Source organism: Passer montanus, unplaced genomic scaffold, assembly GCF_014805655.1.
Source record: "Passer montanus isolate IOZ18808 unplaced genomic scaffold, ASM1480565v1 scaffold73, whole genome shotgun sequence".
NCBI classification, from domain to species: Eukaryota; Metazoa; Chordata; class Aves; order Passeriformes; family Passeridae; genus Passer; species Passer montanus.
In genome coordinates, this window is record NW_024372481.1 from 1,455,363 (window position 1) to 1,473,917 (window position 18,555).

General features: G+C 52.1%; 1 protein-coding gene across 1 annotated transcript; it reads left to right on the top strand.

Moving 5' to 3' along the window:
• The first annotated feature begins 589 nt into the window (after positions 1-589).
• On the top strand, positions 590-6,340 carry LHX3 (LIM homeobox 3). Its single transcript, XM_039730737.1, has 6 exons — positions 590-684; positions 3,112-3,283; positions 3,548-3,750; positions 3,890-4,041; positions 4,151-4,322; positions 5,889-6,340. The coding sequence occupies exons 1-6, from the start codon at positions 615-617 to the stop codon at positions 6,305-6,307; spliced, it is 1,188 nt and encodes a 395-aa protein (XP_039586671.1). The 5' UTR covers positions 590-614; the 3' UTR covers positions 6,308-6,340.
• The last annotated feature ends 12,215 nt before the right edge of the window (positions 6,341-18,555 follow it).

Below are 18,555 nucleotides of genomic sequence, written 5' to 3' on the forward strand. Positions count from 1 at the left end.
GGAAAAAAAACCCGCACAGCCCCGGGGATAACCCCGCACGGCCCCGGGGGAAAACCCTGCACGGTCCGGGGAAAAAAACCCGCACGGCCCCGGGGGAAAAACCCGCACGGCCCCGGGGGAAAAACCCGCACGGCCCCGGGGGAAAAACCCCGCATGGCCCCGGGGAAAAACCCCGCACGGCCCCGCGTGTTCCGCACACGCACACTCCGTCCGTGTCCGCCCCGTCTTCAATTAGCGCAATTAACCTCCCGCAGCCGCCGCACGCTTCTGGCCGCGGGTCAGGCACCCGCTACCTCTCTGGTTTTTTAATTAATTAGCGGCGGGGGAAAAGCCCCCCGCTGCCCACGGGCGGCGTCGGGGGAGCCCCGCACCGCGGGCACAAACGAAATCTGGGCTCGGGGGCGGCCGGCGGGCAGCCGGGCCCGGGCGGAGGCTCCCCCCGACGGCGGCTCCCCCGACCCCCTTCGTGCGGCCGCCGGGGGCTTCACGGGGGCCGCAGCCCGAGCCCCCGCGCCGGGCGCGGCCACGCGTGGGACGGCGGGACGCCCCTCCGCGCTCTCCGCCACTCCTCCGCAGCCACCCGCGCACTTCGGACGGCGCCCACGGAGGCCGCGATGCTGCTGGAGCGGGTCCGCGCCGGTTCCGAGAAGGCAGCGGAGCTCTGCCCCTTCCCGCGGAGCCCAGGTGAGGGGGAGGCGCGCAGATCCCCGCGTCCCCCCGCGGAGGCAGCGGCGGCTGCTCTGGGAGCCCCGGGCCCGGCCGAGCTCCGTCTGTGTCCCGGGGGCACCGTCGGGGCCGCGTCGGGGCTGCCTGCGGGGAAGGGTCCCGGTCCATCCCGCCCGCCCCGCGCTCTCTCTCGCTCTCTTCTCCCTCGTCCCCGATTTCAGAGCCCCCCTCGCTGCCCCCCGTGCGCTGCCGGCTCAGGTCCCCGTCCATCCCGGGGAAAAGCGGCGCTCACGGAGCTCTGCCCTGCCCGGCGGAGCGGCAGCTCCTGCCCCGGGGTCCCGCCGCTCCCCGCTCAACGAGGACAGGGACGGAACGGGGACCTCCCGGTGCCCGACGGTTCCCTCCGACTGCGGGGACCCCCCGCGCCCCCCTGCCCGGCTCCCACGCGGCTTTTCCCCCGCTTTAGAGAAACTCCGTTAATTCTTCTCTTAAACGTTATTTCGTCCCGTTGAACGAACGGGGCCAGCCCTGGCGGGGCGGGAGAACCGGGCTGCGCTCGCCCGGTGTGACCGGGGCTCAACGGGGCAGCCCGAGCCGCCTTCGGGGCAGCGGGTCCGGTCCCGCAGCGGGGCCGTCTCGGTTCTTATCAACAGCGAAAGCTGTCGATGGGGCTTAAAAAAAGAGAATCAACGACGAGCCGGGGCGGGGGCCTCGCCGGTGTGCGGGGACAGAGGTGTCACCGTGAGCGGGACCGACCGCGCGGCTCCGCACCCGCCGTGAGCGGGCCGGTGCCCCCGGTCCTTCCCCGGTTCGCCTTCCCCTGGCTGTCCCCGTGGGCTCTCCGCGGCCCGCGTTGGACCCGGAGCAACAGGGAGCTGCTCGTGCTCCGCAGGGGCGGAGGCGACATCGCCGAAATCGATCCCCCGGTAGGACGAGGGACGCGCAAACTCCTTTTTCCCGCAGGACGCGACGCTCGTTCACGGCCCCGCGGTCCTGCGCTCCGTCGGGGCCGCGGAGGCAGCGGGAAGGGCTCGGCGTGGCTTACCGTGGCCGAGGGCCGGTCCCGGGGTGGGGGGCGAACAGTGGGGTGCTTTACCCGTGCCGGGGCAAATCCCGGGGTTTGCGGCTCGCTGCCTCCCCCGGCGCGGCCCCCGCCCGCCGCCGGCCCCGTCGGGGCTCCTTTGCGGGCCCCGGGGCCGCGTCCCTCCCGCCGAGCGCGGCCGGGAAGGGGCGGCGGGAGGGGATGAGCGCCGGCCCCGGGGGCGGGGGGGATTAAATACAGCGCCGTGCCCTCCCTGCCCGGCGCTTCAGAGCGGCACCGGCGGCGGGGGCCGGCGTCTAAAAATAACCCGCTTTAGCGAATTAAATCCGCGGCTCCCAGAGCGGGGCACGGCGGCCGCTGGGTTTTGGGGGGGCTCCCGGCGGGGGGAGAGCGGAGGCTCCGCGCCCCGCGGAAGATGCGCCAGAGCCCGCGGCCCGCCTGAGGGAGCGGAGCTGCCGCGGATCGCCATGCAGCGTAAGAGCCGCGGAGCGGGCCGGACCGGGACAGTGCCGGGCTGTGCCGTGCTGCCGTGCCCGCCGCCGGAGCTCCGTCCCGGCCGGGGCCGCCGCCTTTAGCGCTGCCTCTCTTGGGGTTGTTTTTTTGGGCGCGGTGAATTGTTGAGGATAACAATTATCACCTCCACCTCTCACCCCTGTGCACGGCGATCCAGCGCCTATATCTACATGGAATATCTTTACATGGAAATACTGTCGTGTCCGTACCCATCTGTTCCTGTACAGCTGTGTCATACATCTCTCTGCCTCTATTTGTACCGATATATCTGTATTTATGTACCTCATATCCATATTTTCACCTGCTTATCTCTATCTATACCTTTATACTGAAATCTATATATTTATGTCTATATATCTGTACATTTCGTTCTCTGTCTGCTGTATCTGTTTATTTTTATATCTCTATTTCTCCATAGCTGTATCCTTATCTCTTTCTGTGTAATCTCTGTCGATGTCTAGAGGGGGACGGGACAAGACTGCCGCGTTTTTATATTCAGGGCAATTCTCGTAATTTTTGGTAGTTTCTTTCCCCACTCCGTTCGGGCTACCCTGCCGTTGCTTGCAGGTGGATTTTGGAAGTTTAGGAAAAGGAAAAAGAGCCTGTGATAATTACAGCTTTGCCGGCGGCTCGCTCGGGGGGTTGATTCCGTTTCCATCACTTCCCTTCTTGTTTATCCCGGGCACTTCTCCCGGAGTGTGCTCGGCTCGGGCGTTCGCTGCTCTCCACGATGCCGTGACAACGAATTTGAACGAATAATGCTTTTTTCCGTGGTGCTCCTCGGGCCACCCCCGCGTCCGTTGTCGGTCGGTGGCAGCCCCGGGGCGGCGGGCCGGGCCGGGCCGGGCCGGGCCGGGCCACCGATGCTGACGGGGGCTGCCTCCCCGCAGAGATCCCGCTGTGCGCCGGCTGCAACCAGCACATCGTGGACAGGTTCATCCTCAAAGTCCTGGACCGGCACTGGCACAGCAAGTGCCTGAAATGCTCCGACTGCCAGACGCAGCTGGCCGAGAAGTGCTTCAGCCGCGGGGACGGCGTCTACTGCAAGGAAGACTTCTTCAAGTGCGTGGGGAGGGGTCGGGGGGCGGCCGGGGCCGGGCGGGTGTCGCGGCCCGGGCGCGTTTGGGGTTCAGCACCGGGACAGCGGCACCGGAGCAGCACCGCGGACAGCGCCGGGCCCGGCGGGGAACGCGCCCGGGACCGTGCCCTGGACCGTGCCCGGGACCGTGCCCGGCGGGGACAGTGCCCGGCGGGGACCGTGCCCGGGACCGTGCCCGGCGGGGACCGTGCCCGGCTCAGCGGCCGCCGCTTGTCCCCCATGCTCAGGCGCTTCGGGACGAAGTGTGCCGCCTGCCAGCAGGGCATCCCCCCGACCCAGGTGGTGCGCCGGGCCCAGGACTTCGTTTACCACCTGCACTGCTTCGCCTGCATCGTCTGCAAGCGGCAGCTGGCCACCGGCGACGAGTTCTACCTCATGGAGGACAGCAGGCTGGTCTGCAAGGCGGACTACGAGACGGCCAAGCAGAGAGGTACCCCTGGCCCCGTCCCTTCCACCCCCGGGGCAGCAGGGGGGCTGCTGCCCCCCGGGACAGGCTTACACAGCGGGCGGGAGGGTGCCGGGACTGCCCGGGGAGGGTCGGGGGTCCCTAACTCGCCCCGTGTCGGCAGAGGCTGAGTCTACGGCCAAGAGGCCCCGCACCACCATCACGGCCAAGCAGCTGGAGACGCTCAAAAACGCTTATAACAACTCGCCCAAACCGGCGCGGCACGTCCGGGAGCAGCTCTCGTCGGAGACGGGGCTGGACATGCGGGTGGTGCAGGTGAGAGCGGGGCCGGGCCGGGCCGGGCCGGGCCGGGCCGGGCCCGGGGAGCGCGGCGGGCGGGGGGCGGCCCCGCAGCCCCGAGCTCCCCGGCGTGCCCCGCTCGCAGGTCTGGTTCCAGAACCGCCGGGCCAAGGAGAAAAGGCTGAAGAAGGACGCGGGGAGGCAGCGGTGGGGGCAGTACTTCAGGAACATGAAGCGATCCCGGGGGACATCCAAGTCCGACAAGGACAGCATCCAGGAGGAGGGGCCCGACAGCGACGCCGAGGTTTCCTTCACAGGTCGGTGCCCGCAGCCCCAGCCGGGCTTTGCGAGCTCGGGCTGTGCCCTCCTGCCGTGGCCCGGCTGCTGCCAGCCCCTCGGGGCCGCGGTCGGAATTTGCGGCAATAAACAGCGGGTGACACCGAGCGGGAGAAGGGCAGAGCGGCAAGGGATGGGATTCACCGGGGGAGGAACCGAGGGGCAGCCGGGCCCGAGAAGGGCGGGGGAAGCTCGGCTCTGCGGTGCCAGAGCCGCTGCTCAAACACGGCCTTTTCTCGGAAATACAAAAACCGGGAAGCCCAGAACCTCAATGTTTCTATGGGAAAAAGAGTGCAATTTTTTTTCTTTAACATATATTTTTTTAGTCTTATTTAGGGATGGTTTTATTTGTGCAGTCTTATGCAAAAACCGGGAAGCCCAGAACCACAATGTATCTATGGGAAAAAGAGTGCGATTTTTTTCTTTAATATATTTTTTTTTAGTCTTATTTAGGGATGGTTTTATTTGTGCAGTCTTATGGGAGCTGTTCCTGTGCTGCAAAAAGGAAATTGTTGCCTGTTAGGCGGCTTCTGCAGCACAGTGTCCCCTTTTTGTCCCCTTTTTGGTGACAAACCCAGAGCAGACCAAGAGCAGCTCACCCCGCACTCTCCAGACCTGCAGGGGCAGGGACAGGGCCCCGGGCAGGGTTACATTTGCAGGAACATGTTCTACACAATCCCAGCTCCACTCCAAATTTTTGTATCATTTTTAGGAGTGGGAGAGAAACTGAAATGTAAACCTCTGTGTATATTTACACAGACTGTGGACTTATAAACACACACTTTTTCATCTCAGCTCCTCTGCCGTGCTCCTAAAAACTATTTGATTTTCGAGTCTGTTTATGCACACTGTGTATCAGCTCATTAAATATGAATAGTCTATAAATAATAACTAAAAAATGTCGAACAATTATTGAGAGCTCGATGCCACAAACAGGTTTGTATCCCTGGCAACAGAGTAGATCTCACTGCCCAGAAAGCCACCAACGAACACAAACAATTTTTGCTGGGAACTTTAAAAATATTGCTCATTTTTCAGGAGTGTTTTAAGCCATACAAATACATTCTCTGCTCCTGTGTTTTCATTAGCCTGTTCCTGAGCAGACAAATATCTTAATTTAATATCTCTTTTCCTGAGCAATGGGGAATTTATCTTACATTGGTTCAGGTAACTCCTAAAAGTGATATCAAAATTCAAAACACCAAACCAATTCAATAAACCTCAAAACCAAATAGAAACAAAGGGTGGAAAGGCATTCAATTCACTTCCCCTCTAAAGAATTATTTTTAAATCACAGTTTTATATTTTAATATGTACTTTTCATGCATATTTTTAAAATACAAGACATATTAGATGTTTGTACTGAGGAAAAAAAATAATAATCCCATGGCTGCCTATGAAGATTTATCAACAAGGATGGGAATAATAAGGAATTACAAATGGAAGAGTGTGACTGCTCAGCTCCCATCCTTTTAATCTATTTATACCCGGAGTTTTCCGGAATTCCTGGGTGACCATCCAGTAAAACCTCTCCTTTTCCCTTGCAGACGAGCCCTCCATGTCCGAGATGAGCCATTCCAACGGGATTTACAGCGGCCTGAGCGAAGCGTCGCCGGCGCTGGCGCGGCAGGCTGGCACCACCGGGAGCTTTGCCCTGGAGCACAGCGGGCTGCCAGCTCAGGACCAGTACCACGACCTGCGCCCCGCCAGCCCCTACGGCATCCCCCCGTCCCCGGCGTCCCTGCAGGCACTGCCAGGCCACCAGCCCTTAATCTCCAGCTTGGTTTACCCAGACAACGCCTTGGCCATCATGGGACAGAGCGGAGCAGGCGTGCCCCAGCCCATGAGGGTGCTGGCGGGGAATGGACCAAGCTCCGACCTCTCCACCGGCAGCAGTGGGGGGTACCCGGATTTCCCGGCCAGCCCGGCCTCCTGGCTGGATGAGGTCGACCACGCTCAGTTTTGATACAGGGGACACCCCCAGGCAGTGGGAAGGGGAAGGACTCGGTGCCGTGAAGTGTCACCTGCTCTTGGAAAGGACAAGCCGTGAGTGCCGAGCGGGGCAGGAACGTGGCACGGGGATTTCGGAGATGACCCTGGCATGGTGGTGCTGATAAAGGCCCTGGCACTGCAACCACTGGCACCCGGAGCGTCCCAACAAACTGATTCTCGTGTCTTTACCAAACACCAAGACTTGTGCTTTCCAGATTTGGTCTGAGGTATTTCGCGTTTTGTTGTCGGTGCATTCTCCGAAGCAAGGACTTGCTCCGTCACCCATCCACACCGAAACATTTTTAAGGGAAAATAAAATCCTCATCCACGGTGAAAGGTGTGACAATGTCTATATTTCTATAGGAGAAATGTTCATAGTGAATCACTTCAGAAATCCATGGTAGGAAACTTCTCTGTTCTTCCAACAGATGTTTTAAAAGTGCACCAATGCGGTATGTTTTGTTTTACTTTGAATTTACATCCACTTTTCTAAAACGAAATTCTCTTTAATATGCCAATCATTTATCAACAGCCCTTTTCCTTTGTAAAATGAAAATCATTTGTTAATTCTGCTTCTCCCCTTTTTAATTTGTAGATTGCTAGGTTGACTCTTCCATATAAGCATTAAACCGTGAATAGATGTATTTATTACCAAGTAATTCCACGTTTATCACGAGGTCAAGAGGTGAATTTTCTTGACCCAGGGCCACCGGTGGTGGATCTGGGTTGTGGATCTTATGCTTTTCCTTGAAATTTCTTTGTATCAGTTTTACTGCAAAGTGTCTCAAAAATCACCCTGATGTCTTGTTGCCAAAAACCTTCTCGGGGTTTCGGGTTTGAGACGAGCCCTTCCCCAGGCACTGCTGGAGGGAGCACCCCCTTCCCTGGGGACACGTCCCTGCTCCAGGCATTTGTGTATTTCCACAGATATCGTGCAAGCTGATTGTGAGGAAAGGCAAGACAATATGTATATTGTTATCTGTAAAAATTATGGAATTAACTGTAGATTATGTGGATGTCCAGTGTCTTTTATTTATATTCTCGCTCTCTCTGATGATCAAATACTTCAAGATTACAAATAAATTTGTCAGCTAAACTTTACATAGTGTTTTGATAAATTCACATCAATATCAGTAAATAAAACACCTGAAACTCAAAGCTCTTAAAACTCGATGCCATGATTGAACAAAGTGTTGAAATATTCCCTTTCAATAGCGGAGCAAACTCTCTATTGTAGAGGATTGAAACATAGAAATGTAGAAATGCTTTGGAACAAAAAAAAAAATGAGGACATGGGAGGCTGGCAGCCCTTGGGAGAACAGGATTGCTCTGGCTTTGATCATATTTTTGATGGGACATTGTTATTTTTCAATATTTGTGGCAAAGCAACAGGAAACAGCAACAGGAAATAGTCTGATGTTGTCTGTCTGCAGAAAGTTGTGAATGTGAAACACGGATATGTAAATATTTCAACCAGAAAGAAAGGGAAAAAATTCCTAAGGGAGTCAGTTTGACCAAATATTTATATTTATATTTATATTTATATTTATATTTATATTTACACATGAATACAAATCCAAAGAAGCACACACATCCACGTGCCCACGGTCACACTGCTGGGGCACAGTGCAGGGCCGTGCTGAGCTCTCTGCTTCGAGGATCTGAGGACAGACACTCTTTAACACTCCTGAGCTCTGAGGTTCTCGCTCCTGGGGAAGTCAGGAGTATTTGCATCGAGATTTTCCACGTGAGAGCAGCAGCACAGCCTGGGATGGTGCCCTGGTTCCTGCGGGTGCCCTGCGGGCTGCCAGCGCCTGGCACGGCCCCCGTGCCCCAGGGTCACCTGGAGCATCCTGGATTTTATTCCTCACCTTTTCCAAGGGACACGTGGGCAGTTTGAGGGCTGTGCTGCCCACGATGCCCTCGCCCCCTCCTTCCTTCCCTCCTGGCACCCAGGTTCTGCTCTCAGGGAGCACAAGGAGCCTGCCCGAAGCACAGCAGGTCCATGGGCACGGCTTTAGGGAAGAACTGCTCATCCAACAGAGAAATTCCTTTTTCACTGCAGCAGATTCACTCCGAGAGCCATAGCAGGGACAGGAGAAACCCCAGGAAAAAAATTGTGCTCAGTTCTGAGCTCCCGAGTGCAGAGCTGGGCTCGGCAGCTTCTCCTTCCTTCTCCAGAAGTGAATAATAAAGAGACAACTGTTGCTGCCAGCCTGTAGTTACACCACAGGGACATTTCTTACGGAGTAAATAGAAAATTGTGGGATTTAAAAGAAGCAGACTGCAGAACTTCACTGAAAGAGAAAAGAGGAGTTTGTATTTTCAAGAATTCTATGTCTAGAAATGCCCTCAGCAAATCTGGGAAAGTGTTTTGCATCAAAATATTTTGGCAGTTCAAGTATTCATAATATTTTCATATAAAAGGCTAAAAAAATACTTTGAAATACTCTTATTTCCTAAAAATTAAGAATTAACAACAGAAAGGCAGAAATGCAGTTGGTTTTAGGATAATTCTGTTGTTATAAAAACAGTCTAATAACTGTAGTAATCAAACCTGTGTTTTATAGATATTTTTCTCATTGTTTCCCTCCCAGTAAATAACGGGTGCTGTTGTTCCTCTGCCCCTGGGAATTCCCAGGGGACGGCTGAATTTAAGAAAGGAAGAAATGCAAATCTCCCCCTGCCTTTGTGCTTTGCTCAGAAAGGCAGAACAGGGCTGGAAGATGCTGCTCTGAGCAGGGAGAAGAGCTCTGAGTGTCCTGAGCTCAAATTCAGGGATTGCATTTCAGCCTCTCCTTTCAGGGCCGAGGCTCAAGGATTCCATTAATATAAATGCTTTCTTCCCGTTAAAAAGAAAACCAATTTGAAAGAGGCAAATAAAACTAACACTGTCCAACTGGCTGACAGCTTGTAAAACCCAGGCAGAGTTAGGAAGAGGAGGTTTGCACTGCTCAATTTGCAGGTGGCTTTACAGCCTCCACTGATTTCCATCAGTTCATGACATGGGAGGCAGGAAATTTTTTGTCTTATCAATGAGGAAAATCTACTGTATCGATTTTTTTTTCCCTCCAAACAGCATATTCACCTTTGTGCCTAAACTTGTGTTCCCTACAGAAATATTTAGATCTTATGCCAAATAGTAGAAGCAGTGTATTTTTTTTTTCTTATTTGGATTTCCCATGTGAGGCCAATGAAACCAAGCCCCTCATGCCCAGGGGACAGACACCTCCTCTCCTACCCAGTCTGATCCAGGGGAGGAGGTGACAAAAGGGGGTCAAGAGTTTTGTCACGGAGCTTGGGGACCTCAGTGCCCCTTTTGGGGGTGTGGGCCAGGTGAAGCCTCTCATCCACAGGGAGCAGGGGAGGTGGACACGGCCAGCTCATCCTCAGGTCCCTTTGGTGGCTTCTCCCAGATGTATCAGAGTATCTGAGCAGAGGTGTTCCCACTGCCTTCATGTCCTGCTGGGCCTCCCCCTGCCCAAATCACCATCCTCAGGAACAAGGCAGGAAAACCTCTGGAACCTCCTCCTGGAGCTCAGGCAGAGCTGCTGGGTAGCACGAGGGAGAGTCCCAGAGATTTGGTCTCAGTAAATATTCCAGCAAAGATGCTGCCTGTTAACAGGAAACTTCATCACCAGCCGCCCACACATCAGCAAAAGCAAATTCCACACGTTTTTATCTCCCTGGTTCTTCTTCCACTGAGCTCTGAGGAGTGTCCCTGTCTCTCCAGGGAGGGCAGAGCCAGTGTCAGGCTGGACACAAGTCCTGCATCCCACTCCCACCCAGGCCCTGGCCTCTTCCAGCGCCTCTGCAGAGCCTGGAAAAAGGCTCCGAGTCAGCTGGAGGCGAGTAAATCATTCCTGACAGCTACATCTCTACAGGGCAGTTAGAATTAATGTAACAATTTGGCGTTTAATGAAGCAACAACATGCTGGGCTGCAGAGAATAGCTGGGACCTGCTGCAGTCATCTCATAATCCCTGAGGGACCCAAACGGCAGCGGCTCCGTCAGATGCCGGCTTGTCAGGCTGAGCAAACGGCCGGGAGGGGACAGCGAGGGACAGCGGAGTGGCCGGGAGCTGGCAGCCCCTCCAGCTGGGGGACAGCCAGCATCCGGCAGCTGAGCACGGCCCCTCTCGGGAGCCTGGAGCCCAAATCCCCTGTGCTCCAGGCTGGGCTCAGCTCTGGGCAGCGGGAGCATCCCCTGGGCATTGCCTGCCCAGCTCTGGGGGAGTGCCGGGCCTCAGCGGGGTCACAGAGATGCTGAAAAATGTTGTTGTGTAAAAAAATATTTTGTGGAGCTTGTCTAAGAGTAGAGAACCACATCAGCATTGGAGGGGGGAACTGGCAGAACAATGTTTCCTAAATAAAAACCAGCTCGATCAGGCGCTCTGCACCCCAAAGGCAGATTTCTGCACAAGTTGCAGGTATTCAGCCCTTTGCAGGATAAGGCCTTTTAAAAACACTCCCTGCACGGAGGAGGGGGAGAGGGGAATGAATGCAAATGACTTTGGAGACAATCTCCCATTTCCCGTGTATATACACACGCTCTCAAAGCACTGCAGGCTGCAGCAGCTTGGATGCTTTAAAATAAATCATGCGGCGCTTTTTTTTTTTTTTGCTTGCTTGCTTTTAAATGAAAGCACAGCACAAAACAACATCCCCTCAGTCCCAACCCATCCGTGCTGGAGCTCCTCTCTGGGGCTGGCTGGTGTGTGTGTGGCCATAAACCTCCCCAGTTTTGTTGGGAAGCCTCACGGTCAGCGGCTTTAAGGGCTTGACAGGTTTATAAAGTGCTGAGTGTCCCCCAGGGACGGCGGCACTGTTTGCAGGGAAGATGAAGCGTGCCATATCCAGCTGGTCTAACAAGGCAGCGGGAAATCTAAATTAATTCAGGAATCACTTCTGTTTTGCCCGGGGAGGATGTTGTTCTCAATCTATGGAAGCAGCCCATTGGAATACTCATTAACAGCAGGGATGGAGTGCAAGGCCAGGCTCCCCTCACTGTGCTGGGGGAAATCAGGGCAGGGAACAGAAGTGCAAAACACAGGAGGGAAAAAAAATACAAGGACAGGGCCTCCCTCCCACAGACACCCACACAGGGCTGGCAGGGTTTGGGGTGGAAGGCTGATTTCCACTTGAAACAGCTGATTTCCCCAAATCTGCCTGGAAAAAGGGATGGGCCTCACCAAGACCTGCCTGGGCTCCACAGGTGAGGCCAGAGAGGAATTATTTAACAGCTCCTGGCTCCCCTTATCCAGGGCTGTGTCCTTGCTGGTTCCTAATTTCTCTCCACGATCACAGGGTCATTCTCTGTTGACCATGTAGGACCTGGGATTGAGTCTTCCCTCTGGATTGAAGGCCAGTTGTGTTTGGGAGAGGTGGTTGCAAAATCACGAGGTGTGGGGTTGATTTCATCTCAGGACGTGGTGCTTGGTGCTTCCCCAGGATTTCTCCTGGCACTTGTCTGGACCATAACTGAAACAGATAAGGAGGACCCCTGATTCTTTTCTCAAATAGAAGAAAAAAAAACAAACAAAACAACAAAATACAAAAAAACCTGACTTTTTCCAAAGTGCTGTCCTCGGTGCCCTGTGTTTGTTGGTCAATGTGCAGCCCCTGGCTTTTTCGAAAGTGAAGTTGAACACCCAGTGCTGTCCTCGGTGCCCTGTGTTTGTTGGTCAATGTGCAGCCCCTGGGCCCCTCTGCAGCAGCACCTGCTCCAATGGCTCTGAGCAGCCCAAATCAGAGCCACGGGGAGCCTTTAGTAAATGAGGGAGGATTTGGGCAGCAGGGCTCTGTGTTTGGGAATTGGGCTCCAGTTGTTGAGTGTATCACATGGAATTGGCTTCATAGGATGTGATTTGTTTATGAGAGTGTTTGAGGAGGAGCAGAGCCAGGTCCTGCCTGCTCCTTGCCACCAGCAGTACTTAGGACAGCCTTTTCTTTTTCATTTCCTGAACATTCCCTCCTCACTGTGGCCTGTTTCTGACAGGAGGCTGCCATGAACTTCAAAATTAATTTTCCTGGACTATCCTAATCATTCTAGTTGAAACATCCCCTTGTTATGCCATTATGGAATCTGACTCTGGGGGTTAAGGGTGTTTTGATGAACCTGCTTGATGTGGCAAAATTAAAACTTATTCTGGTTTTAATTTGTACTAATCGTACACTCAGAAATAAAGAATTGGTCCCCCAAGTGTTTTTCTGGACTGGAGGACCAGGCTCATTTATTTGCAGGGATTAATAAGCTGCATGCTAATTGTGGCATGCTGATATTTGCCATGCCACAGCACCAGGGCAGCACAACCACGCTGAGCCAGTCTGAAATTGAAATACAGATTTGTGCAGGTTTTTATCACTACATTTGCCAGCAGAAAAATCATTATGTTCCAAAATAAATTCCCTTGTGCTAGTTGAAGCATCTCGTTAACTTAGATGAACACTAATTGACATGCTTTGATCAGGTGGGATATTTCTGTCCCACTTCAACACGAGGATCATGTCCTGCGTGTGAGTTGAAGTGTTTGGACCAAGCACAGGGATGAGTCCTGAGCCAGCCCTCAGTGCCAGCATTTGCAGGAGCTGTCACCAAAATAACACTGAAGGAGCAGCTCAGACATCTGCAGTGCGTCCATGATGACACAGGACGTGTCCCTGTGCCCTGGCACCTGTCCTGGTCCCTGGCATGACCCTGGAGCCCAGGTGAGCCTGTGTCACCCCTCTGGGCACGGCACTGCTGGAATTCGATCCCTCGCTGCCTCGGGGGGTTGACACATTACTTGTCATGAATATTAGAGGAAGCCAAGCAGGGCTCGAGTTTCATCGGGGAGCCTTGGTGCAGCGGTGCAGGGACAGGGCTGGGATGCCTGGGCTGGAACGGGAGCAGGAATGCCAGGGAAGGCTGCTGGAATACCCAGGAAAGCTCTTGAAGGCTCATGATTTAGGGCTGAGTCTGACCTCACCACTCCTGGTGTGTCTGTGGGGACAGGAGTCACTCAGTGTCACCTCCTGCTTCCACCAGAGGAGATGTTTTACTTTCTAAAGCCCCAAATGCTCAGCAGAGGATGGAGGAAGGGAAAACCTGAGTTCTCTTCATTTTTCTTAAGCCTGTCCCTGCTCCTGCTGGGAATTAGCACAGGGGTGGTGCCAAACTTTATCCTACCCGGGAAAGGCTTGCTGAGGTCACAGGTCCCTGCAGCAGCACTTTTGGTGTGTTTGGTGTGTTGGGGACAGTGTGTGCACACAACAACACATCCTCTGCCCAGGGAGCTGCCAGGGGATGTTCCACTAGAGATTGGAAAGAAAAGCCAAGACTTATCTCAGGTATTTTTGTGCTGTCACAGCCCAATTGCAGCCTGATGGGGATTATGAGCCAAATTCACCTCGGAAAAGCAGAGTTGAAGGGACGTGAGCTCGAGGCACTGCTGGTTAACCCCGTCTTGGGGAGCTGTGGCAGCTCCCACAGTGAGCTCAGCCTGCTCGCTCTGGAATCACCTCCCCATTATTAATTAAGGCTGGTTGGTGTGAGGAGGAACCGAGGAAGGGCTCTTGATGCAGTCACACTTCCCACAGATGTTACTGTGTATCCATTATGGTCCGTGAAAGCCTTGTCAACGTTTTTCCAGGGAAGAATGAAAATGTAAATAACTTTAAAATGATTCAATGTCACTGTGGTATGGGGAAAGGTCATGCTGCTAGAGACCATTTATCTTTTTGCCGATTTAAAGAGCTTTTTTCCTATTACATTTTTTGAAATTAATGTTTTTAAACATTACCGAAAGTAATGTTAACAATTAGGGGTTTATGGGATTGATCGTTATGCAGGCCGGGATTTAAATTGGAAAAGATTTGTTTTAGGTAGTCATTGCTGAGAGGTTTTAAGAGACTTTTTGATTTATGGCTTATAAAAATGTTTGTGCAATTTAATGGAAAGACAAACTGAGATCCTGAATTCCCATGTAAATATGGGAGTAGGATATTCTCTGGGAATGAGTTTGGGGTTATGGAAGCAGAGCTCATGTGCACATGAATGTTAAAATGCACAAACCTGAGGTGAGTCTGGAGTGACAGGGGCCTTATTTGTGGATTAGGGGTTGGAGGAAAGAGAGGCTGGAGGCTTTGCTTCCCTTTGTCCATGTGTAATGCTGCTCCTCACTGCTAGGAAGACATTTGGAATTCTGTGCTCTATGAGGGTAAAAAAAGCCCTTTAGGACCATCAAGCCTGAGGTCCACCACTAACCCATTCCCCAGGCACCACATCTCCTTGGATTTGCTTGGAAAGGTGGGTGTGGAATGCTCTTTTCACCTGTTCCACGGAGGGCAGCAGTGTCAGGCTGTTGGGAAGGTGGGACGTGGTTCCTGCCCGAGTGCCAAGGGCAGCCAAGACCTCCTTGTTCTCCTGTGAGCTCCACAGCCCTTCTCTCCTCCAGCCACTGCAGATGGTGACACCTGGAATTCTCCCAACTCCTTTCACAGGAAGAATTTCCGCAGCACTGACCCCTGCTTTGGGGAAGGAAGGGCTGGAAATAGCTCTGCTCTACCAGAACTCAGCCTGCTCAGACCCAGCCACATTTTTCACCTCTGCTGCCCCTGCTACAGCAAGTGTGAGGCAGCGGGGATGCCACAGCTGGTGCTTTGCATGTAATTTTCACCCTCTTGTTAATGACCTTGCAGGGATTAGCATGGCCTTCTCCATATGCCAGTAGATTATGTCTGTTGGCAGCTGCTGCTACTGGAGCAAAATGGGATAGTTTTCATTAGGAGTGCTTGACATTAGGTTGCCCTGGGTGTCGTCAATCCTAAACTGTCAGTGCCTGTGAATAAAGCAGTGTACAGATGTGATTTATTAGTTGTGCTGCTGCTTTGCTGCAAATGTGGCATTTTCAAGTCAGCAAGGTCTGGCAGAAGTGTGAAAGGGACCTTCCTGGTGTTCCCTGCTCACCCACGGGCTCTGTGGGGCTGTCCAGCAGCAACGGATGGAAAATCTGCCCTGAAATGACTGAGTGACAGGAGGACTCGGACCAAATCCTCCCTTGCTGCTCAGTGGAGCTACTCACTTGTTAATACAAATGTGTTTGTGTTTATTGGAAAGAATCTGTGAATTTTTCAACAGCTTTAACTTGCAGGAATGTTTTGGAAGAGCATTTCTATCCAACTTGAATGAGGGATGGGGGAGCAGAGTGTTCCTCAGTGTGGGAACATGAGATGGCCTTGAAATAATTTTATTTTGATGATTAAGAAAATATTCAGATTTAGTACACTTCCCTCCTAAATCAAGCAGTACAGAGGAAAATGATCTTTTTCCTGTAACTGAATCAGGGGTGTATCCTGAATTATTTTTGCAGGCTGAGGGGGACACAGCTCACTCCTGGGGACACAATTTCCAGGGTGCAGGGCAGGAGGGGGGTGACATCCTCTCCCAGCTGCTGGGGAGGGATGCTACAGAGGCTTCCCTGGGAGGAACCAGGCTCTGTGTGTTCTGCAAGGTTATTAATCCTCTGTTTATCCTGTTTTAAAATAAGCAGTTTAAAGGAGGCTGTCAAGATGATAGGCCACAAATCCATGTCATTCGTTTGATTTGCAGCAGCAGAGCTAAACCCTCATGTCCCTCCCTGAACAGAGGGGGTTTGCTCCCCTCACACTGCAGGAACATCCCAGCCCACCCTGGCTGCAGGGACCCCTCCCCAGGCTGGAATGCTCATTTGGAAGGGCCAAACTCAAATCCTGGGAGCATCCCAAGAGCCGTTCCACAGAATTCAGGGGTGTTCTTTAGGGCTGTGCCCACCTGACAGACCCATCCATCACTGATTTATTGAACAGCAGACTTGGGGAAGGGAGCAGCTGCTGGGGGGGGTCCCAAAGCTCCTCACTCTGCTTGGCTTTGTGCCCACTCATGAACAGGTCACCAGCCCTGCTGGGCAGAACAGCTTCACTATTGCAGTCTAAGTGTTTTAAGGTTCTTTTCTCAAGTTCAGTAACCCCCAATTCACTATTAGAATCAATGGGTAATTATTTAATCAGCATAATTCTATTAAATCTAAATCAATAGCACACATGAGATATTTGGTTTGAAAGTGGTGCTGTAAAGTGAATTTTGTTTATTGCAATACAAAAGCTCGGGGCAGAGCTGGAGCAGGCCAAATGCCCCACAGGTACAACCCCCCCAAAAAAAAGGAAAACTGACAAAAACCTAAAATCTGGATCAAGTTCATTGATTGGCACATTGTAGTGTGAAAACATCATACACAAACATTCCCTGTGGGCAAAGCTCCTGCTGCCCTGGGCTGAGGGAGGGATTTGGGCAGCTCTGTATGGGCTGGGTGCTGGGGGGCTGTTTTGTGTCCAGATCCCCAGGGAGAGTGGGATGGGATCTGCAGCTGCCTGGGGAACAACTTGCTCTGAGCCCCTGGAGATTTCCCTGTTGGATGAAGACACTGAGGAGTGGTGAGAGGGTGTGGGCAGGGGATGATGAATGAGGGAGGAGGGAAAAAAAGAAGCGAGAATGGAGAATGTGAAAAGAAGTGCTTGAACTCTGACTGTGGCAGTGTTACACCACAGATGGGTTTGACTTCTGTCTTCAGCAGCAGGAATAAAACATCTCCCTGGACAGTTAGAGACAGGATTGCACAGCTATTCCTCCCTCTGGAAAAATAATCCAGGTTAGTTAACAGGAGTAGTTCTAGAATGCCCAGAAGGTGATTAGAACACTCTTTCATATGTATCCCAAGTTCCAATTCCAAATAAACACAGGAAAAAAAAGTAATAATCATCAATGTTCTCTTGCCACAAGTTACAGCAGCAGGTATTTGCAATATAAGATTCAATAGGAAAGTCTTGTTGGTTTATTTCCTCCACTTTCATTCTGTTCTCATTAGAGAAAAGCTCTCTCCAAAGTTTAGCTAATTATTTAGGTTACTGGTGTTCTCAGCAAGGTTTACATTCTCTTGATATTACAGGTCTAAATTAGAGAGAATTTACATGAAAGCAGCTTTAACACTTTGGTTATCAACACCTATCAAATATGATGTGATTTTGGCATAGTTAAAGTTCTGGATGCCAGGACCCACCACATCAGCCTGGAGGAAGCAGTGTCCCTGCTCCAGTGTTCAGGGATGAGTTCCTTTCCCAGAATCTGGCACATGACATTCCCATACTGCAGCTTCAGAGGCACACAGTCCCTGCAGCTGGGTTTATCAGGAGTAATAAACTACTCGGTGGAACATTTGGGAGGGGAGAAACAATAATTCCCAATTTAGAGGCTTTCCCTGGGGCACTGCCAGGTTCAAGCCAGTCCCAAGGTGGCAGCAGGAAGACCTGGCTCGTGTGGTCTCAGAGAGAGAAACTTTGCTTAGCAGGTGCAGAGGTCCCAGCTCCAGGGACTGAGATAACCAGTTAGTCCTGGTTTCAGGGACTAAAATAACTGTAATAACTCTGGATTAAGCTGACCCCCTCCTTGGCTTATGACCATCCCTGGGTAGATTGCCACAAGCAGAACCAGAAGGTTAAAGCTGCTTTCCAAACCACCCAGGGACCACTGAGTTACCAGGATGCTCCTGATTCTTGACGAGATTTTTTTAATGAAGTGTAAGTCTGTAACCACAAGACACTAAAAAGCAATTGCATTAAATCAAGAACTACATTTGACTTTATGGATTGTTTATGGGATCTTTCTTTTATTAATTCTTTATCCTTTAATATTATAAAGGATTTGTGTCTACAATAAATAATGTAAAGTTACATTACATCCTCTTTGGCTTAAAATTTTAATATTCCTATTGCCCATGTCCATAAAGAAATTGTGTTTGAGGTCATTGCATATGTATAGCTGCAGCCATAACCCTAATGGAATTACTATTCAAGCAGAGCTGAGATTAGTATGAATGCCAAGAAACTACCCGGCTGTCAGGGGAAAAGGTAAAAGTTCAGAGTTCAGCTTGCATCCAAATTATTTATCTCCCTAATAACTTAATAGATTGAATATATTACTTGTCAGTGACCTCGATGTACAACAATAAAGACCCCTTGGTAGTGTCAGAAAATATATGAGACTATAATAAGTAGTACTTATGTAGTGGAATAAAAACATATTCTTTATGATAATGAAGTCTCTTCCCCCCAAGGACACCACAAGGACATGAAACCATGTAAATATAAACACCAGCTTGTATTTGATTATAACCAGACAGAGGCTTCTCTCCTAAAATCAGCACCGAGGGAG